This window comes from Rhineura floridana, chromosome 7 (assembly GCF_030035675.1).
Source record: "Rhineura floridana isolate rRhiFlo1 chromosome 7, rRhiFlo1.hap2, whole genome shotgun sequence".
Classification (NCBI taxonomy): Eukaryota; Metazoa; Chordata; class Lepidosauria; order Squamata; family Rhineuridae; genus Rhineura; species Rhineura floridana.
In genome coordinates, this window is record NC_084486.1 from 145,788,157 (window position 1) to 145,802,689 (window position 14,533).

The 14,533-nt window shown below is 43.6% G+C and overlaps 1 protein-coding gene across 3 annotated transcripts; it reads left to right on the forward strand.

The window, feature by feature from the left end:
• The first annotated feature begins 735 nt into the window (after window positions 1-735).
• On the forward strand, window positions 736-12,983 carry LOC133389565 (uncharacterized). Of its 3 annotated transcripts, none has more exons than XM_061637487.1 (3): window positions 736-844; window positions 8,935-9,043; window positions 10,308-12,983. In XM_061637487.1, the coding sequence occupies exon 3, from the start codon at window positions 10,327-10,329 to the stop codon at window positions 11,482-11,484; it is 1,158 nt and encodes a 385-aa protein (XP_061493471.1). In that variant the 5' UTR covers window positions 736-844; window positions 8,935-9,043; window positions 10,308-10,326; the 3' UTR covers window positions 11,485-12,983. The 3 variants fall into 3 exon arrangements, with proteins under 3 accessions (XP_061493471.1, XP_061493472.1, XP_061493473.1); XM_061637488.1 differs by lacking the exon at window positions 736-844 and adding an exon at window positions 891-909; XM_061637489.1 differs by lacking the exon at window positions 736-844 and adding an exon at window positions 8,217-8,392.
• Window positions 12,984-14,533: the final 1,550 nt, after the last annotated feature.

A 14,533-nucleotide genomic window follows, 5' to 3' on the forward strand; every position in this document is an offset into this window, starting at 1 on the left:
ATTTGAATTGTACATGTCAATACAGCCAGATACGTGTATACTGGATTGTAGCCAGAGGAACCATGGGGTGCATGGGGAAGTGAGTGACACTGTTCCTGTTCCCATTTTGCTCGACCTCCGATTAATTGAAGACATTTTTCACAGACAAATCGCAATAAAACCAAACTGGAAATTAAAATAAGGCTGCATCCCTGAGGTATGCTTCACACCGTCCAAATTAATAGGGCTTAGTCATCAACATGCCTTTACATCTCTTCCAGATATATAACGGGGGGCAAAGCTTATATATATGTATATATATATATATTATTATTTCTGGTGTCCCCAGTGGAAAAAACGTATTTCAAATTGGGTAAGGAGATGAAGCACAATCCAGTTCCAGCTGAACGTGGGCTGTTACCATCGGTTTGCTGTTTATTGCTTACTTTGAGGGGGGGGGGAAACCCGCTCAAATCCATCCACTCCCTCAGAGGAGCCTCTGAAGGAAAAACCCGCTCAAATCCATCCGTTATTTCCTCAGAGGAGCCTCTGAAGAAAAAACCCGCTCAAACCCATCCGTTATTTCCTCAGAGGAGCCTCTGAAGGAAGCAGACCCCAACTCCCGCCTAAAGGCGCCTCGACGTTCCGAAAACATCCGCGACGAAAAAAAAAAGAATTCCCCCTTATCTCCCTTTTGCGCATGTGCAACTTCCCGACCCGCGCTCCCACCTGTGGATGGGGGTGGAGCCATCTTAGGAATTTCCCCTCTCGCGTGAATTCACGAGAAGCGCCCAAGGCTTCTTGCTCTTTGTCTCTGGCTGCTCCCGGGAAGAGTCGCTGATGCTGGAGGGCTCCGTGCTTACAGGTAAGTTTGCTGCACACGTGGTGGCGAGAGAGCGCGCTTTTGAACCTGCAACGGCCACTAAGAAGGTGTGTTGGCTGTTTCTTGTTGAAAAGACACATAACATACGTGTGCGTGTAGTTTGTTACTGGCTGTTTCTTGTTGCAAAGAAATATAAAGTATGCGTGTGTACTGGCTGCAAAGAAATACAAAATGCGAGTATGTGCAGTGGCTGCAAAGATGCAAAATGTGAGCGTGTGTACTGGCTGCAAAGAAATGCAAAATGCGAGTATGTGTAGCGGCTGCAAAGAAATACAAAATGTGTGTTTACTGGCTGTAAAGAAATAGAAAATGTAGTGGTTTCAAAGAAAATGCGAGTGTGTAGTGGCTGCAAAGAAAGTTAGTGTGTGTGTAGTGGCTGCAAAAAATGCAAAATGTGTAGTGGCTGCAAAGAAATATAAAATGCGAGTGTGCGCATACACATGTTTTGTACTGGCTGCTTTTTGTTGCATACTAATATAAAGTGTGAGAGAGTGAGATTGAGAGTGGTCTGTTCCATACTGATTGGTGCTTGTTGCAAAGAAATAAGGTGTAAGGAGTCAGGGAAGGTGTAAGGACTGGGAAGAATACCTCTGGTGGATTCATGGAGAATAAGTTACTATTTACCGTTAGCTGTGATGCCTAAATGGAACCTCTGTGTTAAGATGCAGTATACCCCCAGAATGTTTTTGCCTTTGTGTTTTGCTTCTCAGAGGGCATCTGGTTGGCCAGTGTGGGAAATAGCATGCTGGACTAGATTGGTTTCTTGTCTGCACCTGCTGGGCTCTCCTGAACCAGGAATTCCCAAACTGGTCCTTCAGGTGGTCCACAGCATATCTGTAAAAATTCAATTAAAACTCATCCAGCATCCAGCACAGTGCATTACAATTGCTACAACAGGTCCGCCAAGACCCTCAGCAATTTTCAAGTGGTCTGTGTGTGTGTGCGGGAAGTTTGGGAACCACAGGTATGAAGTTTTTGCCTCCTAAACGTATAGATCCTTTTCCCTCCTTCCATTTACTAATATTTTATCTCATACTGTTCTGTCATGGGATTTTGTTGTTGATCAGAGCTTGCCTTTCATTCCCACCTTTTCTGCTAGAAGTGGTCTGTGCGTAAGCTTTAAAACAGTGTTTTCCAAACTTTCCCACAGACCACTTGAAAATTGTTGGTGGCCTTGCAGTCCACTTAATCATTTTGCTTCCTGTTCTAGCAATTGTAATGCACTGTGCTAGACGAGGTATGATTTTTAATTGTGTTTTTATTGCTGTTTTTATTTCTTGTATTGCAATTTATTTATTTAATATCCCATCTTTTCCTCTCCTTTTTAGGGGGTTGGACTTGATGGCCTTATAGGCCCCTTCCAACTCTTCCTATTCTATGATTCTCCAAGGAGCTCAAGGTGGTGTACGTGGTTCTTCCTCTCCTCATTTAATTCCCACAACAATCCTGTGAGGTAGGTTAGGCTGAGAGGCAGCGACTGGCCCAAGGTCACGCAGTGAGCTTCATGGCTGAGTGGGGATTTGAACCCTGGTCTCCCAGATCCAACTCCCAACACCAACCACTACACCACACTGGCCCTGCATTCCATAGAATTCAGATTGTGTTGCAATATAAGAAACACAAGAAGCAATAAAATACAATTAAAAATCAATATAAACAGCTTAATGCAGACATCTTGCGGACCGTGGACCAAAGTTTGGAATCCCCTGCTTTAAAAGGTATAAACGGTGATCTGCTTATTGTGACTGCATACATAGCAGACCCCCCCCCCAAAAAAAAGAATGCTCGCCCCTGGAAGAGCTACAGTTGTCAGCACCCTTAACAAACTTTGGTTCCCAGGAATCTTTGGGCAGGGGGAAATGTGCTTTAAATGTATGGTGTATACGCAGCTATCCAGTAGATACTGCAGGCACAACTCACAAACATGTGCTGTCCTGCCATGCCTCAGCAGATTTATTAGTCACCATGATAATCCAGGAGCAGAGAACAGTTTCGATTTCCATTTGCTTCCTCCCTCCCACTTTTGCTGTGTGTTTTTTTGCTCAGTCCCAGCTGCTGTTCTCAGTCCAAGATCTTGTTTGTTGTTAGTTTACTTCTTTGGCACAGTAAGTGTTAACACTTGAGGTTCTGTGTGGGGTTTTGGGGGAGGGGGCTTCTTGCAAATAAGTAGGTTTAAGATTATAGCAGAAAAATAAAGTGTGACTCTGCGGTCAAAGCTTCCAAAGACAAAGTTTTAAAATCATTTTTAAATGTAAAATTTTAATTATGTCAGTTGTTCAGAGACTTGGACACAGAATTGGACTATTTCAGTGGGTGAAAAAAGTAAATGGTGAGGTAAAAGGAGCATGTTTCAAATCTTTAAATTACTGTTATAATTTGACGTCTAATAAAGCTCTGCTCTTGAAATGAATTTGTAGTTTCACTAACATAATGGCAAATTCCTTTTTCTCTGGTCACCCTAGCTTCCCCTGGCTTTTTTCTGTCTTCCAAAAATGTTTTTGTTCTGCTGAGCATAAAATACAGGGGTGCACTTTTTAAATTTTGAAGGACAAAGTTATCCTGCCCCATCATGCTTAGTTTTGTTGGGAGGGGAGGCTTTGTACGGCCATATGAGCATTTAGGAGAAAGCCCCATTGAACTCAGCGGGACTTACCTCTGAGTAAACAGACACAAGGTTGAGCTGTAAAGGTCCTCTCTATTTTATTTTATTGTTCCATAACACTGTTCTCTGGGCAATGTACAGAGGCTCATTTTAAGACTGGAGGAAGTCTCCAGTGAGGTAAGCCAGACACATAATCTTTGGCTAACTAATAGAGGGGACAGGGCTCCTGTGTTTTTAACAGCTCTTGTTTGTTATGTGCCTTCAAGTCGATTACGACTTAGGGCGACTCTATGAATTAATGACCTCCAAGAACATCTGTCATGAACCACCCTGTTCAGGTCTTGTAAGTTCAGGTCTGTGGCTTCCTTTATGGAATCAATCCATCTCTTGTTCTACTCCCTTCTGTTTTTCCCAGCATTATTGTCTTTTCTAGTGAATCAGGTCTTCTCATTGTGTCCAAATTATGATAACCTAAGATGCATCCAAGCTCAGAGGAAGGCAATGGTAAACCACCTCTGAATACCTCTTACCACGAAAACCCTATGAACGGAGTATCCAAAATGCAACAGCTCTGTAGAACATGGAATTTCAGCAGGTATTTACACGACTGGCTGGAAATCCATCTCTAACAGTTATTAAAGGTTCAGGAGCCCCGTTTTTATCTGGCCATTGTGAAAGAATAATGAGCTTTGATCTTTCTGATAAGTAGGATTCTATAATCAATAGGCTCACCTGATTATAAGAACTGGGAGGCTTTCTATCACATCTTAGGTACACATTGCAGTCACAAAGGAAATGAGTGATGCCAGCTAGCAGCTTGGAACTGAACCAAAATAGGGAAAAGAGAAGTTGTGGTCAAGCGCAAGTTTTCACATCACTAGAGTCAGTTTAGTAAACGCTCTGGAGCTGCTGGTACCATCCACTGAACAGATGTTTTGGATTAAGGAGTGTACCAACCTGGCACATGGATGGGCAGGGTGACAATGTGTAAGGTGACCACCCAAAAGTGTGTTAAGATATTGCTAGATACAGTTATAAGGCATACTTTTTGGCTATGACATACGTATGACTTCTAATCCCATTGTAAAGCTCTGCTTGTCATATTTTCGGCAGAGAAGGTCTTGATGACCCCTCTCCCAATGGTCCATTGGTCTATATATCTATTAATAAACTCTGTCCTTTGGAGCACCTCAAATGTTTGAGGAGTTTTCCTTCCACACCATCATACCCAGAAACTTCAGTTCATTTACCACCAGCCCCCCTTCCAGTTTTCTTGAATGCAGCCTGAGAAAGTTCTGTGTAACTCAGAAACTGACAGGCTGAAATTTGAATACTAGCTTAAAGCCTAATTGATATGTGAATTGCATTGTCTGTTCTGAGTGGGGTTGCACTTCTCTGAAGAATCAGGGTACAGTGGGGGGCTGCTTTCACAATTTGGGGGATACTCATGAAATGTCAGGTGGCAGCCATGGCTGGGGAATGAACACATTTCACATAGGAACTTTAGAAGCTGCTTTATACTGAGGGGAAACCCTAGAACCATCTAGCTCAGTATTGTATGGACTGGCTGGCAGTGGCTCTCCAGGGTTGCGGATGGGAGTCTTTCTCCAGTCCTACCTGGAAATTGAACCTGGGAGCTTTTGTATGCAATGTTTGTATTCTAGCACTGAGCTATGGCCCTTTCTATGCTAGCTGAAGCTTATGTTAAGAAACCTTGGTTTAGCTCTTAATTTGGTTCTGAGCACAGTTGTTTAATCATTAAAATCCTTAAACTGACTTGTTCTGGTTTATCTTACAGAATGTCTCCTCCTAGAGGTGAGCCCACACAATGAGGTCATCTGAAAGGACCCTGCTCTGAGTAGAGATATGAAGGCCCAGAAAACCCCCAAGAAAAGTTGAAGAAAAAAAGCAATTTTTTTCCAAAAAAGAGAAAAAAGTCTCACCCCCATTGAATTTTTCCAGTTTTTTTCTGGGCCTTCACACTGGTAGCTCTGAGAACTATCTTTGAAGGCTAAACTTACAAGGAGCAGGGCTTCCTTTGTAATGGCACCCTTGTTATGGAATGGAATTAAAGATAACTCCATGGCTAGCTTGATTTATTTTCAGAAGGGTGATGAAGACCATTTTGTTTTTAGGGATGAGGTTTTGTTCGCTAACAGTCTGGCAAATATCTTGTGCTTGTGTGTGAATCAAGACAGGACTTCTGATGTTTTTTGCTCTGCTACTGCTGGCTTGTACTTATAACAAACTGTGTAAATTAAAGTGTGTGTGTGCGCCCCCATACACATACCTGTACATGCCCAACCGTGGAATCTTATCTGCCTGCTTATCCCAATTCTTACTCAGCTGGTTGAAATTGTTTGATGAAAATTGTTATTTTGTCTTCCCTAGGATCGCCAGGCACTATCTTCTCTGGCTGGAATTCATGTACAGTGGCCTTAATTCTGTTCCCTTTGTTCAGCTGTGTACATACTTCTAAATTGTCTTCCCTCCCTGGGGAAAATAGGCAGAAAGAGAAGTGGCTTTGGTGCAAATGCATCTGTGCGTTAATGACGCCTGTGTCAAGATAAAGAGGTCTCCCTTGGATTATAAGAAAGCTACTCTATTCTAATTATTATTCTGCATCAATTCTCAGCCCTCAAAGGGTCCTTGGGGTTTCAAACCACAAGAGAGACATTTAAGACTAAGAACAGAACAAGTGATGAGATTGAAGGCCATTCATTTAAGAGCCGGTAGCCAAGTAGAGGTGGTTTGGGTGCTGTTCAGTTCTCTCTTGTGAATACGATGGCAGTATGCCATGGGAACTGCAGGTGGAGAGAGTGCTGTTGTATTCCGGTCTGGTTGGCTACTGTGCGAACAAAGTGCTGGACCAGATTGGCCTGATCCAGCAGGGGTCTTCTTACGTTCTTAATGCTGCCCAGTGTCTTTTATTTCACAGGCATGCGATGAAGTGGCTGATTTGGTCATCTAGTATCCTCCCAAACCATAGCCATACTGAATGCAAGCAGGAGTGCAACCGTATTACCCGGAAAATGCTTTCTGGATCAGAGCTTGGAAACGTTACTTTTTTTGAACTACAACTCCCATCAGCCCCAGCCAGCGTGGCCACTTGATTGGTCTGATGGGAGTTGTAGTTCAAAAACAGTAACTTTCCCAAATTCTAGCTGCAGGCCAGCAGCATGAGTTAAGGAAGCTAATTGATGTTTAGACTTCTGCTTTCCAAGGGCCCCAGTGTGGCCTTGAGAAGAACGGACTTCTTATAACACAGAGAAGCTGAAGAAGAGAGAAAAGGCGGGCTGGCCAGAAAACTGATTTTGAATTAGGGGGCAGTGCCTGCCTGCTTGCAATGGAGAGACTGCGGGGATGAACGTCAGGATTTTTATTTCCCACAACTATGAATATTCTACTCAGCCAGGAAGGCTGTTTTCAAACAAAATAAAGTTCTTCAAGTTTTCCTTTTTTATTGTTACTACAAAAAGTTAAGCAAATATGAGTCCCAAGTGACAGGAGTCCAAAAGTTAAAAAACAAAAAACTACTTATAATACAAAGTATAATTTAAAAATCCCAGAGTTTATCCTTTCTGCCTTCCCATCACGGGCAGGCACTCCTCCCTGATCATTAGCATTTTTCAAGTTCATGGAGGGAAAGGTTTAGGAGCCACTGGCAGGATACCAGATAATCCAGTCAGCCACTTCATCTCATGCCTGCGGCACTGCCATAAAGCAAGGAAGTTTACCAAGGTCTTCTCAGGCTCAGTTGATTTCAGAGGATATACGTTTTTACACCTGTAGGAAAGGGGGAACCCTGTTTGTTTACACACACTTGGAAATTAGAAGGCATAATAGGCAGCAGCATTTTTATATAAACCTTGAAATATGTCCACAAAAGGTACTACTGGAGGCAGAGGCTTCAGCCCCTTAGGGAAACCTCAGCCGCCATCTTGGTTAAGGGCAGCGCTGCACGTGCTACCTCACAACAGCCAAGAAAGGTAGGTTGAGCAAGGGAATGGCGGGGGCTCCGGAACTCTTGCTGTGTGAATCGCGGAAGGAGAGCGCCATGGTCCAGGGCAGGCTTGTGCCCAAGGGCCCCGGCATGTCTGGGGCCGGCCCTGCTTGGAGTCTAATGGAACAGAATATTTCTATATTAAATGCAATTCTCTTCCAAAACTTCTTTGCTTCTGGACAAAACTACCAGCAGTGAACAAAATCAACCCTCCCCCTGTCCACATTTGCAACATTTGTCTAGATAGTTATAGTGGGTTTGAATACTATTACATCCATAACTTTATGGAATTCTTAACGTGGCAAGATAGCTATTCAGAATTGCCATGCACCTGTTTTCTCGCAATGTTTCCTCCCATTTGTAAACATGCTCAACCGTTTGATCCACTTTAGCCTGTAAATTTTGATTTTGTTCATTGCTGGTAGGTTGGGCTGAAAGAAAAGCAAAGATGCTTTACGCTGTTTTTCCTGGCTTTCTCCAAAGAATTTTTTCCCCAAAGGCATCTTGTACTTGAAGATATTCAAACCCCACCATCCTAGTGTCAAGAAATGGTTTCCCTTGCTTTGGCCTCTGGATAGAAATTATTTCTTGCCAGTTGGGATGATCTCATGCAGTTGAGGCACCTGTGTTATCTGCTGTGATCCAAGGTCGGGGATGAGGCCTGCTAATTGGGGAAAGTTGCTTCAGCTGTGGGAAGGCCTATATGCCAAAGTACCGGGAGGTTTCACTTTAGAAGCCTTCTGCTTGGGTTATAAGATTCACCCCAGTTGCTATGCTTTCTACTATAAAGTTACTTTTGTTTTCAGCTGGTTTATAATTCCCAACTGTATTTTTCACTATTTTCTAACTGCATCTCTTCATTGGCACCCTGGTTCTCTTTAAAGCTGCTATATTCTGTGTTATAAATCTGTTTCATTTATAATTGGTATGTGTCTTTTAGGGTAACCCCTTAAAATGGAATCCAGTTTCCTAACTGCTTGGGTACCTGCGACTGAGTAATTTTGCTAGCCTAAGACTTGAGAAACAGCTCTGTTTTTCGCTCTTGCTTCTCTGGAATCCTGGATATGTCCAGGAAGATCTGGGAGTCTCCTGACCCAGGCTGTGGGTGGGCAGAAGGCGTAGTGGTAGCCTACTTTGCAGGGTTGGTGTTAGGTTCTGAACATTGGGGAACTGCTGAATCGCCAAGGACTGGTTCATGGGTTTTGGGGGCAAGTTATTGTATTGACACCTAGTATTACTCAGTCTATCTCACAGCAGATCAAATGGTTTAACCTGGTTACCATTGATCCAGGGGTTCTTGTAGTTTGATGGAAGAAGGTTTTTTCTTTTAAAAAGAAAAAAACCATTTTTAAAAAGAAGGGTTTTTTCTTTTTAAAAATTGCTACCCTGGGCTTCTGGAAGGGGGGTGGATGTAAATCAAATAATAATAAAAATAAAACCTGTTCTATTGATTTTTCTTTCTTTCAGTTCAGAAAAAAAAACACTAGAAAAAGCACTCTAGCTACCGCAGGACTGAAGCATTTGAAAGTAAGATTGCTGATAAGCCACCGTTAGTACAGATCTGTCTGTTAACACAGTAAGTAAACAGACCAAAATAATTCTTCTCAAATATGTGATTGGCTGTTTCCTCCATTCCCCCGTTGTCGTGTTGGTTCCTTTTCCCACTTCATGGTACTACATAAGAACACTTATATTCCTTCAGGGGGTGCTTAGCATCCCCCTAAGCTCATCTTAAAAAATGGTTATCCAGTGATGCAAATGCTTCCTTTTATTATAAATATGTACGCTTCTGAGCCCAATTCAAAGGGCTGGTGCTGCTCTATAAAGCTCTTTATGACTCAGGACCCCAATATCTTTTGGAGTGCCTCTCCCAATATAAGCCTACCTAGTTCCTGATATGAACCTATCTGGATTGACGCGTTGGTAACCTCAGAGCTGGATTACTACAACGCTGTCTGTGTGGGGCTGCCCTTGGTCCTGGTTCAGAAGCTCCAGCTGGTGTAAAACGCAGCCGCCAGATTGCTGATGGGAGCACATGGTTGACAACATGTGACACCACTCTTAAAACGTCTGCACTGACTGCCCATCTACTACCAAGCTAGGTTCAAGGCATTAATGTACGAAGGTCCGAGGTATCTTAGGGACCTCCTGAACCCTTATATCCCAGCTCGATCACTGAGATAATCTGCAGGGCAGCTTTGGTCACCCCCCAAGTTGGCGAGGTTCATTTAACGACACAAAATCAACCCTTTAGTGTCATCAGCCCAGTTCTCTGGAATGCTTTGCCAACAGATTCAGCAGCCGCCTTCTGTTTTAACTTTTAAGTTAAAACCTTTCTGTTCCACCAGGCTTATGCAGGCAATTAATATGTGTGGGGTTTTTTGCAACATTGTTTAAAATGTTTTTATTCTATATGTTGTAAACAGCTTTGATGTTTTGAATGAATGAAATAGCAGGATAAAATATTTTTATAAATACATTTAAAGTTTCCAGCTTTCTTATTTGCATTTAATTTAACATTCTAATTCTATTGAATAAGCATGCATACTAATTGGGTTGTATAACTAAATATAAATAGGAGTGAGAAACATGGATCCACACTTTTAAATCAGCCTCCCCCAATCTGATGCCCTCCAGATGTTGTAAGGGTACAAGTCCCATAATGTGGTTATCATTGGCTGTGCTGGCTGGAACTTTTGGGGGTTGTTCCAGGTTGGGGAAGTCTGCTCTAAACATAACAGGCTGTGACCCATCTTGACAGACCGAAAGGTGTCTAGTAGGTGTCTTTGCAAGCTTTTTATCTCTCCTCTTCTTACCTCCCCAACCTCCTCGATCTGCAGAACGTGAGTTCCTCATACAATGGGAAGGCCCAGGAAAACCTCTGACAATGTATCCTCTCCTCGACCTGCTGCTACAGTGCCAAAAGCAGCCCCGGCAACTCCCCGATCCTCTGACTCGGCCAGGACCCTCCCCGCAAGCAGCAGAACTCAGAGTGCTCCTGCCACAAGGAGTCAAGGTGGTAGACGGGGACAGGTGGAAAAGCCAGCCCCTGCTACAAGTCCCAGAGGAACAGGGCAAAGTTACCAGACTAGGTCCACAGCTGCATATGGCGGTGAACAAGGAGACACGAAGAGCAGCCGCGGGGCAAGAGCTAAGACCTCTACAGCTGCTGGAGGAGGAAAATCTGCTGCAGCTACGGAAGCCTTTGCAAGCTCTGCTAGCCCGTTGCCACAGGCAGCCAGCAAATCCACCAAAGCCCAAGGCAAAGCAAACAACTATCTCTCCGCTCTCCCTGCCGAAAAAGTTGCTGAAATAGAGAAAGGGACCCGGGGCCAGCGAACCAACCCTGAATGGTACAAGTGGCGAGAGAACCGTATCACGGCCTCGGTCGCTCCCAAGATCGCCAACAGCAAGTTTGTGAATGGCCGAAGCTCTGAGGTCCCTCAGTCATACCTTAAAACTGTGGTAGGATCTGGCTCTGCTGTGCAGACCCCAGCCATGAGTTGGGGTATCCGCAATGAAAAGAAAGCCGTGCAGGCCTATGAGGTGCTCAAGTCCAGCAAGATTGAGAAGCTGGTGAAGGTTGACGATTGTGGCCTCTTCATTGACAAAGGGAAGGCGTGGCTGGCTGCCAGCCCCGATGGGATTGTCAGAGAAGCAGATACGGGCAAAGAGATTGGGGTCTTGGAGGTCAAGTGTCCCTATAAACACAGAGATAAGACAGTGTCCGAAGCTTGCAAGGACAAAAATTTCTGTCTGGAGAAGGAGGGCAATTCCTACTCCTTGAAAAAGAATCATCATTACTACGGGCAGGTGCAGTGCCAGATGGGAGTCACTGGCCTTACAAAGGCAGACTTAGTGGTCCACACCAACAAGGAAACGGTGGTCGCCCCTGTAGATTTTGATCCTGTTTTCTGGGAGACAACTGCGTCAAAGCTGGAGAAGTTCTATACTGATGCTGTGGTTCCTTACCTCGATGAGAAGAAAAGTGCCGCCATCTTGGCTAAGGAAGAATGAAGTTGCTGAGAAGTCCTACTTTCCTCTTCCCCTGTAGATGTGCCTTCATTATATAGAACTGAAACTCCTTTCAGACTTCTTGCCCAGCAGTACAAAATGGTTGTTCTCCTGTGCCTTTAATACGCCCTAGCAAATAGTTACAGAGCAGCGCAGCCCTTACAGCCGCTCCCCCTGCAACCCCTCTGTAGTTGTGTGGCTATCATCTTCAACGGTTGTATGCATTCTTTTCTCTGAGCTGCATAAGTATGCTGTATACACTCCTGTTGCAAGCAAAGCAGATGAGCATACACGGCAGGCCTGGCATATCTCCTGGTGTGAAGTGGTGGCAGCCATGCTGTCCAACTTGACTCTTCTCACTCGATTGGGTCAGACAACTTGGATAACGTGACTGCAGGTGTTTTGGTGGCGGCAGGGAAGGAGGAACAAACAACTGCTACTAATCTGCTCACCCTGTGAAACTGGCAATTGCTCCGTTGCCTTAATGATTCCATATTAGCTCCCATGTAACTTGGACGTGGATGATCTCTAAAAAAAAAAATTTTTTTCCTGCCTTCCAGCCACCAGAACAACTAAGAGAAATTGGAATGCACTGTTTTGAGACCAGAGTATTCATGGCTTAAGCTTTTTGGCCCTCAGTTATTGAGGTTTTTTTGTTTTTGTCTTCAAGGCAGAGCTAAACCTGGCACACTTTTTACAGGGCATTCACAGTACTACCTAGAGCCTGTGCAGAAGCCGTTGCTTTGCCAGGAAACAGCCCATGTGATGGTGAAGTTCACAGTTCTGAACTGAGTTGTACTTTTTTTGTATGGGGGAAGAATGGGTGCCTGGCTATTTTAAGAGTCAGGGGGCTTGAACAGATGAAATTTGTATCTTATGCACCTATTACTTGGGAACAAGATCCATTGAATTGTGTGGAACTTATTTCTGAGGAAATGTGCATTAGAGTGGGCTACAACTTGATTTCTGAGTTATGCCTGTTGAATATCAGATGATATGACTTCAAATTTCTAATGATTAAGGTGACATGCTCCTTTTTGTCACATCTTTTGTTCAGCCATGTTGGCCAAGAGTACACGCAGGCCCATTCCACTATAGGAGAACCAGCATTTTTGCTTTTGAAGCCACTTGTAGGTTAGGAAGACTAAACATTCATTATATAATGCAGGTACGGGCAACCAGTGGCCTCCCAGATGTTGCTGAACCAACTCCCATCATCCATGTCTACTGGCCATGCTTGCTGGGGTTGATGGGAGTTGTAGTTCAGCAACAACCAGAGGGCCAAAGGTTCCCCACACCTGATGTAATGCTTGGCTTACATTTAGAAAATCAACTTTTGTGAATTGCAACTTTGTTTAGAACAGAAACTACCTTGCAAGTTTCTAACATCAATAATAGCACATCGTATACCAGCCAAAGTGTAGAGCATTTGCTTTAGTTTACCCATGGCTTCTGCTGTGCAAAATGTAACGTGTCTAAATAAATATATTCACCTTGGATAATGTCCTGTGGTATATGCAAAACTCATTCAAAGAGGTCAACAAAGCTGGGGTAATGACCTTCTCATTGCAAGTCTTATTTTTATTACTTGGCAAGACTGCCTTGAAAATGGTGCCAAAGCAGCAGGTAGCAGATTTGAGTGTCTTAATGTGGTTGAATGAGTTGGCTAGAAAGATGGCATGAGATGAGAGAGCTGAGCGGGGTGGGAAGTAGGATTCACTTCTTGCCTGGCGGCCTGCTGTACCCCTAAGGCTTATGAGATTGCCTGTTGACTATATATTTTATATCTAGCTGAAACAAGTGTCAAACTCATTTAGATATAACTTGACTATAGTCATTAACACCAGCTTCCTGCAACATTTCAAATACTCGTTTCAAGTGCTTTACAATAGTAGATGTATGTGTTGATCTAACAAAAATATGTTAACTTGTCCCTAAGAGAGGCTTCCACATTAGGGGACTAGAAAGTAATCAATGTAATGTTAAAACACAACTGAGGAAATGAAAGGCCAGTTTAAAGTCTGTTCCAGGTAAAATGGTGGAAAGGATTATTAAAGATAAACTTTTCAAAAACTTCAGGCGTATAGCAGAACAAGCCCAGCTGAAGGAGGTTCCAGCTGAGTGGAAGGGTGCTGTTGCACTCAGCTTCTGCTTGTTGGCGTTCCCTTGGTATCCAGTTGGCCACTGTGAGCTGCTGGACTAGATGGACCTTTGGCCTGATCCAGCAAGCTCTTCTTACATTAGGTAATTAACATGGCTTTTTCAAGGTAATATCTTCCATAACAAGCTTCTAGTTAACCAGTATCTAGATGGGGTAGCCCAATATACTTGACCTAATAAACCTGTTGCCCTTATTGAAGACTCTTTGGTAAACTTAGCAGTAATGGGATTAGAAAATAAGTCCTTTTATGGATCAGTAACAAGTCAACAAGCCTTGCCAAACTTTGTGGATACCATGCCTTCTGCACACTTCTCCCCCCTTCCCCAACTCTCCCAAGAGTGCGTCCACACACATTTTTTGCTTTTCCAGTTGAGTCTGGGTAAAAGTTGGATCCAGTAGAATTAAAACTTATCATCTTGCTCTTGGATAGTTTAATGTGGGGTCCCAATAAAGCTTACGTTAGTAGACGGCACAATTTAAACAAAAATTGGACTTCATGTTTGCAAATATCACAAATGATCCAGGTCTTCCTGGATTTTAATTATTTGTTTGCAGGGAATAACAGCCAATAAACAATAGAACACAGCTATTGACAGGTGACTATTAATTTGATCTGAGGGGATGCCTTCTGAAAAGGATCCACGGTTTTATAGTATGGCGGTGCTGGGAGGCACCAGACCCATGATTTCTGGAGTTCTATGGATGTGATCTGTGTTCAGTGGGTGAGGCTTGTGGAAAATACGAACTTTCAAGAGGAATGTTACTGTTTCGTGTGTGCATCTCCTGTCTCCCAGATCGCTCCCCTTTCTGTCTTGCCCTGCTTGCGTTCAGCTGCTCATGTGCTGATCTGAGCTGGAAAAGAAAGTAGGAGCCTGAGGTTTTTGCAGTTTC